General features: G+C 40.3%; 1 protein-coding gene across 5 annotated transcripts; it reads left to right on the top strand.

Annotated features, from left to right (window-relative positions):
• The first annotated feature begins 280 nt into the window (after positions 1 to 280).
• On the top strand, positions 281 to 10,141 carry PDP1 (pyruvate dehydrogenase phosphatase catalytic subunit 1). 5 transcript variants are annotated; one of them, XM_081265957.1, is made up of 4 exons: positions 281 to 1,750; positions 2,158 to 2,348; positions 2,589 to 2,623; positions 6,148 to 10,141. In XM_081265957.1, the coding sequence occupies exons 2-4, from the start codon at positions 2,272 to 2,274 to the stop codon at positions 7,803 to 7,805; spliced, it is 1,770 nt and encodes a 589-aa protein (XP_081122083.1). In that variant the 5' UTR covers positions 281 to 1,750; positions 2,158 to 2,271; the 3' UTR covers positions 7,806 to 10,141. The 5 variants fall into 5 exon arrangements, with proteins under 5 accessions (XP_081122083.1, XP_081122082.1, XP_081122084.1 ...); XM_081265956.1 differs by having other exon boundaries at positions 281 to 2,348; XM_081265958.1 differs by lacking the exon at positions 2,589 to 2,623.
• Positions 10,142 to 17,816: the final 7,675 nt, after the last annotated feature.

Below are 17,816 nucleotides of genomic sequence, written 5' to 3' on the forward strand. Positions count from 1 at the left end.
GTGTTAAGACCAACTATTTTGGGGCCAGGTGGGTGGGACAAGCCTGTATTCCCAGACACTAGGGAGGCTGAGGCAGGAGGATTACATGATTAAAACCAGCTTCAGCAATTTAGTGAGGCCCTGAGCAATTTAGAGACCTTGTCTCAAATTTTATTTCGTCTCAAAATAAAAAATAAAAAAAGGCTGTGGCTCAGTAGTTGAAAGCCCTCGGGTTCAATCCTTAGTACCAAAAAACCAAACAAACAACAACCAATCAACCAGCTAAACAAACAAAAACCACCTAGTTTGGGTATAGTTTTTCCTTTATTACATAAAAATCCAGTAATTCAGGATTAAAAGAATCTACAGTAATGCTAACATGATAGTTTTTATATCCAGTCCAAAGCACTTCATAAACTTTATTGGCTTGTCAGCAGATATACATAATAAATCAAGGTCGGCTCATTGTCTTAACACTAGGCAGGATAAGTGCAATGATCTCTCTGATATCCCAAAGGAAGCTTTTAGAAGCCATTTTCCTGTAAAGATGGGATGTGTGTGGATAGAGCTAAGTGAGGAAGCTTTTAGAAGCTACTTTCCCATAAGGAGTGGGTATGGGTGAGTGGAGGTAAATGAAGGGCCCTCAATGTCTTCAGTTTGGCCATATTCAGAGCCAACACCTAACCTCCTCTCACAGGTGCTGAAAACTGTCTTATGTTGGGAAAATGGATCTCACCATTGGTAATGACTCAAAGGATCTTCTGACTCTCAAGTTCAGTTCTCTTCACAACTTTTGCAGACTACAGTCTATCCCTTTTCCTTGTAACCAGTCAGGGCAAACGAAGCAATACTGATTTCACAGTCCTTCAGGGAAGGTGACCACACACCTATTGGACGAGGAAAATAATTCTTTCATCTAAATTTCTCCTGTTCTTTAACTAGCTTCCTCTGCCTGGGATCTGAGGGGCATCTAGGAAAACAATATCCGAATTAATGGTCCTAAAATCTACAACTCTACTCTGAATGAATGATAGCAAGAGCCGCACTCAAGACTATGTCGCAGGTTGGGGTGAACTTCAAACGGTTTAGTCTGGAGTTGGGCACGGAGTTGCTCCTGCAGTCTACGCTGGGAAACCTGCACATACCGGCGATGTGAGTCGCTGGGGGCGGCGTGGCGATCAGGCCGGCCTTACGCACGACGCGGCCCGCGCCGAGGTACCAGATTCGCGGAAGCCCTCCTGGCGGGATAGCAGCCCGTGCCCCGAACCCCACGCGCGCAAATGATGCTTGGGCCCGCCCAGAAGACAACTCCTTCCTGGGCCAGCCTCCCACAATCACCACCACACAGCGTACAGCGGACCCTCGTACAACTCAGTCCCGCCTTCCACCAGCTATAAGGTGAGATCACATGAGCAGGTCCGGGCAACCAATGGGCGGCCCTCGCCGAATGGAAGGGATTGTCTGACCCCCGTGACGTCACAAAGCTAGCGGGTAATGCGCTCCTCTTCCGCCCCCGCCCTCAAGGCTACTGCCCGCTCTCCGCCTCCCCGCCCACTCTCCACTGCGCAGCCAATAGGGAGGCGGGATGCACTCCGGCCGGAACGTGAGGGCGGGGCAGGGTGGTGGCCCGGCGGGGCAGGGGCGCGGAGTGGGCCGGCCGGGGGCGAGGTGCCGCGCTCCAGGGAGCTGAGCGGGTTGCGTGAGAGAGCACCTAGTAGTGCCTTCGCCGCCTCCTCGTCGGGGAAAAACTGCTAGTCTTCTGCTGTGCCCGGTTCGTATTCTTTGCTCCCCGCCCCGAGCCGCTCCGTCCGGAATCCTCCTCCACGGTCCAAAGTTGTGAGGGGGGCGTCGGGGTTGGGGTGCACGGCGCTCGTGTGGAGTGACGGCCGCGGGCGTGCGGAGGGCGGGCCGGTGGCGGTCGGGGCGGGGGCGGACGGAGCCCCAGAGCGCCAGGTGCACGCGGGTGCGTTGGGGCTGCAGGTCAGGCGTGGCGGTGCGGCTAGCTGCTGCGGGCGCTAGCCGGCGGCATTGGCCTCTAGTCCTCAGGGTTTCACGCACCGGCTGTCAGCGCGAGGGCGCGGTGGGAACCCAGGAGAGAGTGAGCTCTGGAGAGGCTGTGGCGGGCGGGGCGTTCTTTGCCTAAGGGTCTCTCCTGACACACCCCGTGGGCCTCCGCAGGCAGCCGTCTCAGGGTGGCCCCTGGTAGTCTCTGCTAAAACAGGCGCCGCGTGGGCCGGGCGGGACAGGCAGCTGGAGGATGCCGCGCGCTGGTGGGCTCCGCGCCGGAACTGCATGGAGGGACCCAGGCGAGCCTCAGCTCGCGCCTGGGCCCCCACCGCCTTGGGCTGTGACTCTGCCTCTTTGGCAGGGTGGGTTTGTTTGTTTGGTTTCCTCCTTCTCTCCACCCCTTTCTCCCTCCTCTATCCTCTTTCCCCCTCCCAGCCCATTCACCGGGCTGAAGCAAGACCTCGCCCCTCCTCCGCTCCCGCCTCCCTGCCGCCGCCTCCTCTAATGAGCATCTCTGCCTTGCTTTCAATGGGCCGGTGCTGCTGTCGCTGCTGCTGCTCGCGCGGGTTGTGGATGTTGTCGGCTCCGTGTTGTGATGACAGGAGAATGTGTGTGTGTCCCGGGCCCAGACGAATTGGTAGGTATTCACTTAACTACCTGCGTTGGGTACCCAAGGAAGGATGGTGACTGATTTTGTGTGTGGATGGTTTTAGGTGGGTTGGCATGGAATTAAGGCATCAGGTAGAGAGGAAAAAGGGACAAAGGCATCCTGGACCAGGATAGCTTTAATGCCTCAATAAGTGCGATTTTCAGGTAGGGACAAAGGAAACTCATCAAACAAGTGCTGGCAAGGTGCTTTATGTCTTCTGAAGGAAACTGGTTTCTTCATTCATTGAAGATACAGGAGCTACGAAATGGCTAGGCATTACCAGAAAATGATAAAAAAATCGCAAAGAGTTTTTATGCAGTGTGTTTAATGCAACCAGATTACATAAACTGGGGTTCCTATACATAATATTGACTTAGCATTTCTTTTTTCATTTGCCTCTGAAGGTTTGTAAGGCTAAAGAGCTCCAGTGAAGGTGCATAGCTTTTTCTAATTATTTTGGTTTGTTGGTTTACTGATAATGTAGAATAATTTCATGGCACAGGCTCTGATGAACACATAGGTAAAAATGGATGGGTCTTTTTCCTATTTGTGCCAGTGCATCTTTCCGTATTAGTCATTGGCAAAATCGGCCAAATCTTCCTCCGGCTGAGATGCTGCTTGTATCGTGGCTGAGTCTGGATCATGGGGAGGGAACTTTTCAATGAAATTGTGCTTAGGAACAACTTGGAAATTTGACACTGCTCTAGTTACCAACAACTGGACCTTTTTGTACTTGTTGCCAAATCCAAGAGTCTTCTACTTGGTTAATTAAGCAAGTTTATCAGCAAAACTTTTGATTCCATAGGGGTTTTTGTTGTTAAGGTACAGACATTTTTAAAGATATTAAGGGGTTTTCAGTGCTCGCTTACTACTATTTATCAAAGCATTTGAATGACTATTGACTTCTAAAGGTATCTGGTCTGATAAAGAGAATATATCATTTCTACTGATATGATACAATACTAAATCACAGAGCAGGGTTTTTCTAAATCACACCTTCCCTAAGAATTTGCCTTTTAAAGGCATGTTAGGAGCTGGGGGCTCTGAATCTCAGCCTATATGCTAAGCCCCTGAATAACTGAAGATACATTTGAAAAAAATTTCCCTCTCTGCTTTTTTGTCTTTAGTCTTGAATACTATTGCTTTGAAGGAAAAAAAATGTAATTGAGTAGATTGCTTGAATTTAAATATTATTCAAAGCATCTGCTGCATGAATCATGGGCTCTTTAACACAAGATTTCATTCATTGTGCAGTCAACTATAAAGGCAGAAAAAACTACCAAAACAAAAGAATTTAAGGAGAGTACAGATCTTCTGGACTTGTTAATCCTTGATTAGTGTGCCATCAAATCCTGTTAGGCATTTATTAACCTACCACTCTCATCTTAAGTTTTAAAGAAAGGATAAATACAGACTTATACATTATGAGGAAATGGTTTCAATTAAGATTTCATGTGTTTTATATGTTTAATAATAGAAAAAATCTTCATACACAGCATAAAATGATTTAATGTTTTTTGCATGCAAATCTAAAAAAGTAATATAGTTTACATCTGGAAGCCAAAGTCATGTGGCCCAACATTTGAGCACCTCTCCTCATACTTAACCTTTGGATGACTTTCAGGTATTCATTTGAAGTGCTGTTAAGTGGTTAGGCCTGATAGATTCTTCTCGTTCTGGAATTTTTACCTTTCATTACCGCATTTCAGAATGCTTTTTTAGCTATGAATTCTCATTTCCCAAATTGTAGCCATACTTTCTTTTACCTGATCTTGTCTTTATTTTTGTAAACAAATCCCTTTTTAAATAGTGCAGTTAAAATAATTGTACTTTCTACCACTTGTGAAAGAGGTTCTATATGGCTGGCTTATTCAGTGCTTACTACAAAAGCAAATAAGAATTGGTGATTATTCAGTTTTTAGTTTTCTCTGTTTCCCCACTTACTATTTCTCAAATTACCTTTCAAAAAAGGTGCGTAAAAAGATTTAAAATATAACTAACACTCTATGATAGCTATAAAATTTTTTTCCTCCTTGGGTTCGAACTTTGGAAAGAAAGGTTTATATTAAGACTTATGTGGTTTTAGTTTCCTATTCCTTTTTGTTCACTGCATTTGCTTCTATACTTAAGTATTTCTGAAATCTATCTATATAGTTCAAATGAATACTTTGAAGCAATATCTTAAGAATTCCGGGAAAGTATGTGTTGAGGAAAAAGAGAGATATTATCTGGAATAATGATACACATTCATTAAAATTTCCAGATAAATGCCAGCAAATCATTTTCAGGGCCATGTGATTTTTTAAAAAAAAAATCATAATTATAATGCCATACCCTTATAATCTAAACCTTTGGCTAGCTTTTCACTGTTCTTTGTTGCTTTTTTAGGGCAGATAGATACCTTTTTAAAAAAAAAAAAAGTAAAAGAAAACATCTTTCTAGGGATGGGTTCTACTTTGGATCCATAGTAGATGATAACAATATTTCTGTAGCTTTCTTTTGTGACTACTAAACAGGGAACAGTGTACACAAGAAAATTCTAAAACTTGAGATTAAAATTACTATGAAAATTTTGGAGTTACTAGAATACTTACTTTTTTTTTAATCACAAAGGGCACACAGCAAAATTCAGCAATGAATAAATAAAACCTGCATTAGATTTTAAAGATTCACATCAACAACCAAAAAGATATGAATCCTAGAAGAGGCCTTAGCATCTAGTCCCAGTATTTATTTAAATATAGGAGAGTGAGACCCATAGAGGTGAGCTGACTTTTCCAGGGTTATTTGATAAGTTGGTAGCAGACCTGTGTCCCTTAGCTTGCCAAGTTGGCACAGTGGTCTAGAGAAGTAGACATTGCAAGACAATCTACTGAAGTACAAGAAGAAAATATAGGAATTTCTATTTTTACTTCATTATGTAGAAAACTTTCTGTATATGTTGTAATGAACATTATACTAATACAGTGATATGTGCATATAATTTACAAGTAGTGTATAAATATACATATGTTGGGGAAGCATCTTAACATTTTTGGGGTAATAACCATGTGTAATCAATGCCAGCAATTGACCACAAGTCTAGAAACAGATCGTCCTAAATGGAAGAAGTGTCTGAACAAAATGGGAGATTCAAAGCCTTTTTAGGATAGAGAGGAAGAAGGGTGATTGGCCAGGTAGATTGCTGCGGCATGTTATGTAACCTTCATCTCCTCAGCTTTCTCCAGCCAAATCTTGTACATTCTGCACAGTTTTTACTGCATAAAGAAATTCAGAGAAACAAGTGAATTCAAATACAGCTCAGTCCTAGCTCCGTGAATGATTGGGAGTTTTAATTACCATAAAACACCCTGGAGAAATAGTACATGATATGTGAATAAAATATACTAACTCCTAGCACAGGGCTTAGCTTGTAGATTCACTTACTAAATATTTTTTTTGAAAGCAAAGCTAGATTAAATAATCTGAAATGTAACTCTCTTTGTGTACATCTGTCTTAATTTGCTGTCTAGGAATCCCAGTCAGAAGTTCCAGCCTGCCGCTGTTCTCTGATGCCATGCCAGCACCAACTCAACTGTTTTTTCCTCTCATCCGTAATTGTGAGCTGAGCAGAATCTATGGCACTGCATGTTACTGCCATCACAAACATCTCTGCTGTTCATCACCCTACATTTCTCAGAGTCGCTTGAGATACACACCCCATCCAGCATATGCTACCTTTTGTAGGCCCAAGGAGAACTGGTGGCAGTATACCCAAGGAAGGAGATATGCTTCCACACCACAGAAATTTTACCTTACACCTCCACAAGTCAACAGCATCCTTAAGGCCAATGAGTACAGTTTCAAAGTGCCAGAATTTGATGGCAAAAATGTCAGTTCCATCCTTGGATTTGACAGCAATCAACTACCTGCAAATGCACCCATTGAGGACCGGAGAAGTGCAGCAACCTGCTTGCAAACCAGAGGGATGCTTTTGGGGGTTTTCGACGGCCATGCAGGTTGTGCTTGTTCACAGGCAGTCAGTGAAAGACTCTTTTATTATATTGCTGTCTCCTTATTACCCCATGAGACTTTGCTAGAGATTGAAAATGCAGTAGAGAGTGGTCGGGCACTGCTACCCATCCTCCAGTGGCACAAGCATCCCAATGATTACTTCAGTAAGGAGGCATCCAAATTGTACTTCAACAGCTTGAGGACTTACTGGCAAGAGCTTATAGACCTCAACACTGGCGAGTCAACTGATATTGATGTTAAGGAGGCTTTAATTAATGCTTTCAAGAGACTCGATAATGACATCTCTTTGGAGGCTCAAGTTGGTGATCCTAATTCTTTCCTCAATTACTTGGTGCTTCGGGTGGCATTTTCTGGGGCCACTGCTTGTGTGGCCCATGTGGATGGTGTTGACCTTCACGTGGCCAATACCGGGGATAGCAGAGCGATGCTGGGTGTGCAGGAAGAGGATGGCTCATGGTCAGCAGTCACACTTTCTAATGATCACAATGCTCAGAACGAAAGAGAACTTGAGCGGCTGAAATTAGAACACCCAAAGAATGAGGCCAAGAGTGTAGTGAAACAAGATCGGCTGCTTGGCTTGCTGATGCCTTTTAGGGCTTTTGGAGATGTAAAGTTCAAATGGAGCATTGACCTTCAAAAGAGAGTGATAGAATCTGGCCCAGACCAGTTGAATGACAATGAATATACCAAATTTATCCCTCCTAATTATCACACACCTCCCTATCTCACTGCTGAGCCAGAGGTAACTTATCACCGATTAAGGCCACAGGATAAATTTCTGGTGTTGGCTACTGATGGGTTGTGGGAGACTATGCATAGGCAGGATGTGGTTAGGATTGTGGGTGAGTACTTAACTGGTATGCATCACCAACAGCCAATAGCTGTTGGTGGCTACAAGGTGACTCTGGGACAGATGCATGGCCTTTTAACTGAAAGGAGAGCCAAGATGTCCTCTGTGTTTGAGGATCAGAATGCAGCAACCCATCTCATTCGCCATGCTGTGGGCAACAATGAGTTTGGGACTGTTGATCATGAGCGCCTCTCCAAAATGCTTAGTCTTCCAGAAGAGCTTGCACGGATGTACAGAGATGACATTACAATCATTGTAGTTCAGTTTAATTCTCATGTTGTAGGGGCATATCAAAATCAGGAATAGTCAGTGGATCTGGCAATTCTGAAATAAAGGGCAGATAGTTTTTTTTTTTTTTTAAAAAACATACTTACATAATGAACATTTCCAATGGGTCATTCTAAGCATTTACCCATTGGACAGTCTAGGTAGTCACGTGTTCCAAATTGACTTTGCAGCAGGGTGACAGGATCATGAGCATCTGGTTTGCCTAGCTCAGACCTCACAGCACCTGTGCTCGAGGCAAGTCAGTTTTTTAAAGTAGGTGTCTTGAGATATTGACTTCTTTTACCAATCTGAGAAAACTGGGATCATCTGACAAATATGATCTTGCATAGACCCAAAGCAAGGATCTTGGGTGTATTCTCTTGGTAAAAGGGAAGAAATGTTACTGTTCACACCTGTAGATCCCTTTCTTCACTAAGATTCTAATGTACATGAGAACATTTATTTATTGCATGATTTTCTAGGTATATAATCTATGCATTATTCACATAAATTTATTTTAGCCTGAAGTAGTTTTCAGATCCAGTACTCTAAGCCATAAATGACCATGAACCAAGCAATCTGAATTTATAAATTTTTGTGATTATTATGACAGGAGTGCTTGTTAACGTGTAAAAACAAACTATACTCCCTTCCCTACCCCTGATTTCCTTAATGTAATTGAAATATTTTCTGTTTTGCCACACACTGGAAGATGATAAAGGTTTTCAGGTTTACATACTCTTGCATTGATTAAAAGTTTTTTAGTTTGTATTAATGAAAAGTTGTATTTAGTTTGAAATAAAGATATCTAGAATAAAGAGAAGAGACTGATATGTTCAATTATTATCATCTGCAGCCACCAGCACGTCATTCTTATATAATCCCCAAAGGTTTGGCATGCTTTAATGTGTGGTGGGTAGACTGCTGCCGGGAAATCATACTTCTTAGTAGCAATAAATAATTTTGGAATTTTAGGGATGACATATATAAAATAAGTTTAATTACCTATTTGGGTAGTAATGTTTAGTATAACCATCCGGTATTGAGACAGGAGAAAATTTTTGGTTTTCCCCACTTAGACATAGTTCAATTAAAATATTTGGTTTAAAATTGCTAAAGGCTTTAAACATACTGTAGCTTAAGATAGTGTTAAGATATATAAATGAGAAATTTTTAAAAGGTAACTATCATGCATGCATGATGTCATAGAACACTTAGTAGCATCGAGTGTTGTTTGCAGCAGTCTCCATGATTATATGCAGTCCCTTCTAATACTGTATCAAAGTGAATTAAAATAAATATATTCAAATTGGCTTTTTGGGAGCTTATTTTATATGCATCAAATGACATTTTGTTCCTGTGTTTAATGGTGATCTGTGTACAGTTGTGCATATATTTCCATCACTTACTGTTAAAAAAAAGGCTATGGCTATGTTTGAAATTCACATAGATTTTAATACAAAACATGATCTGCTTTCTGTTGTATAATTAGTTGGGTATTTAGGAGTCCTTTCAGAATTCTGAAGGATTGAACTATATGTTCAAGGACTCTATCTCGCCTGTGGATAATAAATCAGTGTAATATTGGCTGCAAAATTTGTTCCAATTCAAAATAGACTCAGGAAGATTGTACCTCAGAACATTACATAACATTTTTTTTTTCCTGAGGAGTTTTTCTGTTTTGTTTTAATCAGCTTGAACCTTTTTTTTAGGCAATATTTTGGAGGGGAAAAGACTATACTATTTAGTTCTAAATGCTTCGACAGAGACTATTTCTTTTAATGAAATATATAGACCATGGTAGCAAAACCCATTTTTAGCTAATGTTTGAATTCCTTTTGAATACCACCACTGAAAAGTTCTATGCTATTATAACCTGAATAATATCTCTATATGGTACAGGTAAAATAAATTTGATTTCCTGTGGTCGTGATCAAGACAATAATTCTTACTACATAAGAAGCTTGGTCTATAGTCTGAAAGCTGGTCTACTTTGGAAATGAAAATACAGTATGGAGTTGATATTGTGGAAATGAAAATAATTGGGTGTTAAAAATCTGTGCTGTTGTAATTGGTTGTCACTATGATATGATGTCTAGAATTAAAGTCAGTAATGTAAACTTTCATGATATGTAGCCTGCCTTAAATTTATTTTAACTTTCTAACATGTATTTAATTTCTGTAATTATATTTAATCAGTGGCTCATATCTGTAGTATACCATTAACTAGTTTTTAAAAAGTTTGGTATAGTACACAGTACTTGTTAGGAACACTGTTTTATGGAAGTGTATCTGTGCAAAGACACAAAACAATTTATATCTAATATAAAAATTGTCAGATAAATGCCCACAGTGAATTAAAGCTTCATATCTGCTTTCTGAATGGCCTTTGTTGGTTTTTAATCATTAGATGCTTTCTACGGGTGGTGGGTTATATTTAACTTCAGGATCCAGTAAGTAAATAATATTTTTTAGTTGGTGTATAATTTACATTCAATAAAAATGGGAAGATTTAAAATTTATCCTATGAGATTTGGTAACCACCATCCCAATTTTCGGCAGGAAATTTCCTCATGCTCCTTTCCAGTTAACCCCTCCCAATGTAAGTATTGTTCTGACTTCTCTAACCTTTCCTACAAATTAATATGAATGAATTAACGTAAATGAAATCGTATATACTTTTTTGTCTGACTTTTGCTCAATGTGAGATTCTTTTATGTTAAGTATATTTTATAACTAAGTAGCATTCCATTGTTCGAACTTATCACAGTTTATCCATTTAAGTTGATGGACATTGTTATTAGTCCTCATCTTACCAACACTTTCAAACTGATTTTTAGGAAGACTGTTTTGTTAAGGTGTAGCTTTAATTTTGAAAATTGCAGATTACCTTTTTGTTCCTTTTTTCAATACTAGGGACTGAAGAGGACTCTACCACTGATTACATCCCCAGTCCTTTTAATTTTTATTTTGGGATGGTTATATTAAATTTCCAAGGTCTCACCAAGTTGCTGAGACTGTCCTCAAACTTGTCATTTCCAGTCTCAGCCTCCCAAGTCTGTAGGATCACAGGCATGCACCACCATGCCCAGCTGCTAAACTTCAGATTCCTTAATTGTCGGACTGGATTTTTGTTTGTTTACTGTGGATTGAACCCAGGAGCACTCTGCCACTGAGTTGCAACCTTTTCTTTTTTCTTTTTTTCTTTTGAGACGGGGACTCTCTCAGTACCGAGGCTGGTCTTGAATTTGGAATCCTCCAGCCTCAGCCTCCTGAATTGCCGGGATTACAGGTTCATGTCACCTTGCCCTGTTTTTTTTTCCCCCTCACTTTGAGTGATGGAAATTTTCATGGTGCATTAGGGAATGGTCCTTTGCTATTTACCTCTCTGTACCTCTCCTACTGAGAACTTTGCATTCATTAAATGATTGTGCTAATTACTATCCAGTGAGGATAAGGCAAATAATTATAAGTTGGTTTTAATGGTTTTGGTATATCACTACAGGGCCCTTGCTGTTAGGGATGAAGAAGGAAGTGGATAAAATGCTGTTATGAAGACGAGAGTTGACTGACTTATTTCTGCATTTTTAAAACAAGGGTAACACTGCCTAGAATGACGTTTCCTATTCACTAATCAATACTTGCCTGAATATAGGATATTATTAGTTTTGTCCTTGTATATAGTAGGACAGTCTAGTTAGCTATGTTATCCTTAATATGTGTGTTTATGTACTTAATTATGAACTTTTTTTTATAAATAGCAACAATTGCTGTTCACTATAGAATGTATCAGATTTCCAAAAGCTGAGTTCTGTTAAAACTGATGTAGTAGTCCCATTAACCACTTCTAGATGAGCTGAATAAGTGAAGACCTCTTAGTGACATGGGAATTGTGTTACAGTATGAAGGTCATTTCCTTTGTTCTTTTCAGAATTTATTTTGAAAGTCGCACTTAATCCTCTTAAATCCTGTCTGTCTGGTTCTTAATACAATTTATACCTTGAGTGAATTTTGACAATAAACAGTGTTGTTTGCTAAATAGGTCTCAAATTATATGCCCTTGAAGTGAATATATTAAGAATGATAAAATATATGTACCCTAGGTACCATTAACAATGGTTATCCTATGCACATTTTTTAAATGGTCACATGATTTAAGTTCAGTTATCTAGCCAGTATTTGGATTCTAAACCTGTGCCTATATCTAATTTTAAATCACCATAATTAAACTTTTTGTTGTTGTTGTTTCTAGAAACTTTCAGTTCTTTAAAGACAGCTCCCCACCGGCATCACCCATCCTGTGGGTTATATTTCTCTCTCTCTTTAAGCCAGCACAATATTGAGTAAAAAAAAGTTCAGCATTCATTTTATTTTACATTAGAGAAACACAATCAATAAAAAAGCCTAAGGGAACTTTAGGACTCTATCTTCCCATTCATCAGAGTTAACATCTCAGTCAGATGCAGGGAAGTAATTTATTCTGGCAACTATCATTTCATTTTACGCTTTAGAGTCAGTGATTTCTAAAACTAGAACTAGTTTTAAGATGTTGCAAAGAACTTTAAGAGTACCAATGTACAAATTAACCCCTTCACAACTCCCTAGAGGAGACCGCTTTTTATGTTTCTAGAGAGAGACCTGAAGGTTTCAATTGTAAAAGTGAATCAATTGGACCCAAAATGTCCGTTGAGTTTACCCAGGAAAGCTACTGATGGTTCCCATCTGCCCTTTACCTAAGGAAGCTCCTTACCAAGCACAAAGTGGTAGAAGTGTTCCTTTGGGGGCTAAGAACTGTTGCTGCTATTTAGAAGTATCTGGCACCTACTCTGGCAGGACTAGGCATTTCATCTTGTCCACCTTACTGCCCTCACCCAAAGGTGATGAGGAGTTTTCCATCTAAGACCCTGCCCTGCAGTCATGGGTTCTCTGCTTTTCTAAGCAATATCCAAGTCACTAACTTTCTGCTTGCAGCACACAATCCACCAAACTGCCAATCTAATTTACAGCGCGAGGAAGTTCATAAACGCATTCAGCCTTCAGAAACCTCAAACCCTAGGCACTCAGCAACAAACAAGCAGCCAAGAAGAGTCAAGGAACCAATGATTTTATCTCATTTGCAGTGATTAATCAGGTTGTCTCCTTGAAGGATGCAGACTGATTGGCTGGTGGTGTTGATGAAGAGGCCAGCCTTCTAGCTGAACGCTAAGAAGGGGAAACGTGACAAGAGACCTAAGGGAGAAAAAAGGAAAACCAAGAAGGAAGAGAATGGTGTCGGCAATCATGGTAGTGATTAGAGGGAGTAATGAGGGCAGGGAGCATCTGATCCTCTGATGCCTTGGACCAGTGACAGGGATGAAAGCAAAGCAAAAGAAAGACAGCTGTGTGTTGAACAGTGGCGAAGTGCACAATTTTAAAACACATTTTCAAGCCCTTATGAACTCATGCATTTTATGCTGGGGTAGCAGCAGTTGGAATGCAAGACAGTTTTTATTATCATGGCCACTTTGTCTCGGTCCATTAGATAAGAAAGAAAAAGGAAAGTTTTTGAAGCTGACCATATGGAAAAGGATCTGTGGTGCCCAGATGGAAGTTTTTTGTTTTTGTTTTTTTTTTTTTTTGCCAAAAGAATTTTGCTTAGGAATTATTTTTTCTTGCTCCAAACCTGTGAATAGGTTAAACAGTCTAATTTAGCCTGATGAGAACAGAGGCAGGATAATTAAGGCCTTGATGTCAGGAGAAACAGCTGCAAGACTGAGCCGACCAGAGAGAGCCTTACCAGAGCAAGGCTTTCCTAACTGCAGTCAAATCCCTGTGGCTGCTGCTGCTTAAAGGTGCTAAGGTAATATCAAGTATCTCCAGAAAGTACACCTTGCAGCTATAATAATGCTCAAAGCAACCACAGCTATTTCTTGAGCACTTACTATGTGCCAGATACTGTAAGAATTACTCTACTTACATTTTCTCATATAATTCTTGTGATAGCTAGTTCCTGGCACAAGACAACCACTTCTCTAGAAGTCTCTGTCCTCTTGTGGGTACCAGAAAGCCAATCTCTGTAGGCTGCACTTCCCAGGGTTCATTTGCCTCCTGATGTCATTTTGGTTCAACCAATGGGTAACATCAGCAGCTAATTAGGATGGAATGAGAGAGGGGATGGGATATTTCTTCCTTATTGCCTCCAAGGTTGGGGCTTCACTCCAATCCTCAGCTCTAGTGCCCTGCAGGCCACCCCTCTTCTAGGATTCCAGGTCTCACAGGGCTCAGGTTAACACTATTTCTTCTCTCTGTCCTTCAGCCTTATGAACCATAGTGATTTCCTAGTCCTGCTAATCTCTGGTTGCCTCACCAACCTTTCTTTGTTCCCTCACCCTTGCCCAAACCTATGTAAGTAATCCATTTGAACCACCTAGGGTGAAACCAGTTCTCTGCCAAGACCTGAGCAACATAATCCTTGAAGCAAGCTGAAGTTATGTCACCTATTTGCCTGGCACAAAGAGGATAGGTGACTTACTCAGCATCACACACCAAACCACCCCATAGCCCCATGTTTTAAAACCTGTGCATTTCATCACCACACCCTATTGCCAGAACCAGAACAATCCTTTCAGAGTCCAGAAGGTCTGAGGAGCTGCCATTATGCAGGTGACCCTTTGAGAAGTGGAGGTAAAGATTGAGGTGTTAGTAGCACATAGAGAATTCATTCCCCCCACAGATGGATGTGGTGTGCTAAGTGCAAAGTATAAATAATTGTGGTTTTATAGGTTAGAATTAGAAAGAAGTGTCTTGTCATTTAGCAGTGTATGGAATAGTACAGGTTTTTCCCCAGTTAATTCATTGAAATGTTTTTTTAATGTCTTTTATAGTTCAGGCACTGAGAAAAGGTATTGGGGATCAAGGTTGCTAAGAGGTGAGGTCTGCCTTCTAGAAGTTCACAGTTTGCAGTGTTGGAGGGTAGAAATTAACCTTGCTTAAAAAACATAATTAACTTTTGGTTATTAAGAATGATTCAAAAATTGAAACAACTACAAATTCCCAAAATAATCCAGAAATGAGAATAACTTTCCTGGTGTCCCGCAGGATGAAGGTGGGTGCTGGAGAGTCTGAGTAGTTTTCATAAGAAGACATAATACTTGAGCAGAGATCTGAATAGTGAAAAAGAGCTTGCCAGGCAGAAAAGGACCCAGGAATGACATCCCTAGAAGAAGGCAGAGCTTGTGTCAAAGCTCAGAAACATGAAAACATACCATGTGTTTGAAGATCGCGAGTACACCTGGTATGACAAGAACATGCACTGGAGAATAGGCAGTAAACACAGCAGAAAAGAGCCTCAAGTAAATAGTAGAGACTGTAGCACTCTTGCAGCCAGAATACCAGAGACAGAACTGCTGGAGAAGGCAAAGAGGGCCAAGACAAGCGAGGGGAGCAAAAGTTGGTGGGTGGGGCGGGGGGGGGGGGTGGGTAGGAGTGGGAGGAAGAAGTATTAAACAAGGTCAGCCAGAGCCATGCCAGGCTGAGATCTGGCCTCAAGCCACTCACAGGTAGGAGAACAGACTAATTCTAAATGAAGGATTGGTGGTTAAGCAAGAGAACATCTGTTTCATTTACATATTGCCATTTGTCATTCACGTATCTATAGTCACATTTGGTAAGCTGGCATCTAGTTCAGTTATATTTACATTCCCCTCAGTTCTTTGGATACTACAACTACGGAACTCAGGTATTGGACAACCTGAAACAACTAAATCTGATCATCTAACTAGCCATTCTTCAACGTCATAGGCCATGATACTTGGATTGAATTGCCAGACACCAGTTGGTTCAGTCCAATATTGCAAGTGTTTATTGGGCTTTTTCATTGTTTTAGGTACTAGGGATATTTGGTAACCACCCTCCAATGGTTCCTGACTCCTGGTGTTCACACCTTATATAATCCACTCTTAGGACCCATTTGTGTGACCAATAGAGTGTAACAGGAAGCTTCTTTTTGGTCACACACTCTTTTTTTTTTTTTTCTTAGTTTTCTCACTCTGAAGAAGCCATGTGGTGAGCAGCCATAGAGTAGGGTATGTGTAGAAATGGACAGATGCCTCTTTTCAACAATCACAGTAAGTGAGCTGGGAAGCAGATCTTATAATCCCCATGAAGTCCTCAAAGGTTGTAGTCCTAGTTGCTAGCATGCTACAACCTCATGAGAAACCTTGAACTAGAGGAGTTACTCCCAGTTTTCAAACCATCAGAAACTGAGAAATAACTGTAGTTTTAGATGTTAAGTTTTGGGGTAATTTATTATACCCTTGAGAATCTTATGATTTGGTCACACAAACATTGATTATTTGGCTGTTTCCTAAAGAGGAATGTCTCCAATTTGAATATTATCTGGTAAACAAGATGTACAATGACTGAAGAAGTCATGTGTTTGAAGGTCACCTGTGTTAAAAAAAAATGGAAGTAGATCTATATGCACTCTTATGAAAAAACTTCTGGAACATATTGAGTGAAAAAAAAACAAGTTTTATAATATGATTTTAGTTCTATTTTTTTAAGTATCTTCAGTTTTCCACTGTTGTCAATGAAAGAAAAATTCACCAGGGCTGGAACATCTGACAGGCCAATTCATAATCTCCAAATCACTTTCACATTGAGTAATTTTCACTAACTTACCATTGCCAGTCCTTGAAATTCTCAGGTTTATTTATACCTTAAAACTCAACATTTACAAATTAATGCACCTGTTTAACACTATTCAAAATCATTTTTAGGCAAAACAATTATTTTAGGAATTATAGGAAGTAATAATATGGTTAATAAATAAATGACATAATGTAGCCATACCAAAACATAACAACATTCCTTTTTCCCCGACCACACCCACAGGCTGATTTCTATCACCATAGAAATTAGGAAATGGAATCATATTTTTGAGGTTTATGCAGATTGTATTAGTAATTTATTCTCATCATGAAGTGATATTCCATTGTTTGACTACATGACAATTTTCTTCTTCACTCACTTTTGGGTAACATTTAGATTGTTTCCACTTGTTGGCTATCGTAACTATGACTACTATAAATATCATTACATAAGCATTTTGTGGGCATATGATTTTATTTCTGTTTTTCTAGATCACAGGGTAGATGTATGTTGAACTTTAAAGGAACTACAAAACAATTTTTCTCAATGTTTGAGCCATTTCACAGCCTCAACAAAAATGCAGGAGAGTTCCTGTTGCTTTACATCTTCATTAACGTGCTGGTGTTAGTGTATTTAATTTTAGCCTGTATATAACAGTATCTTATGACAACTAATGGTATTGAGCATCTTTTCTTGTGTGTCAATTTTATATCTGAAAAATGATGATCTAAGCCCTTGTGAACTTAACTGTGAAAGTTTGCAGTTTTTTACAGGTGTCTTCTAGTTATTCCTTCCATATGCAGATGGTACCTCACAGATTTCCTTAAACAAGTTTATCAATGTGAGTCAAACTTTCCGTCTGTTGCTCAGCCTCCTCCTTCACTTCAAGACTCTTTAAGTCCCCTGTATGAGTCCTGTGCCTATAAATGGGGCAGGTAGGTGGGTGTGGGAGGGTGGGGTGTGAGTGCATCATCCTTTGTCTGGTTACTGGAATATGCACCATCTCCCTGGTAATAAGAGAAACCAAAGTACACTGCAATTTCCACTGTACCTGAATGGACTTCAGCTTCCTCATTTTTCCTTCTTTATTTCCCTAATGACTAGGTTACCTCTCATTACCACTCCCAACTTAATTTGCATGATCACATTATATGTATGACAATTTGATTAGTTTTTTAAAAATTATTTTTTAGTTGTGAAAGGACACAATACTTTTATTTATCTTTATGTGGTGCTAAGGATGGAACACAGTGCCTCACATGTGCCAGGCGACCACTTTAACCCTGAGCCACAACCCCAGTCCCTCATTAGTTTTTCTTCTACTTTTTTTGAAAGGCAAATTAAAATTAATGTTAGGAAGATTCTTCTTAAAAGCCAAAAGTCACTTAGAATGAATTGTATCCCTCCAAAATGGGCATG

Source organism: Spermophilus citellus, assembly GCF_964194105.1.
Source record: "Spermophilus citellus genome assembly, chromosome: 14".
Lineage (NCBI taxonomy): Eukaryota > Metazoa > Chordata > Mammalia > Rodentia > Sciuridae > Spermophilus > Spermophilus citellus.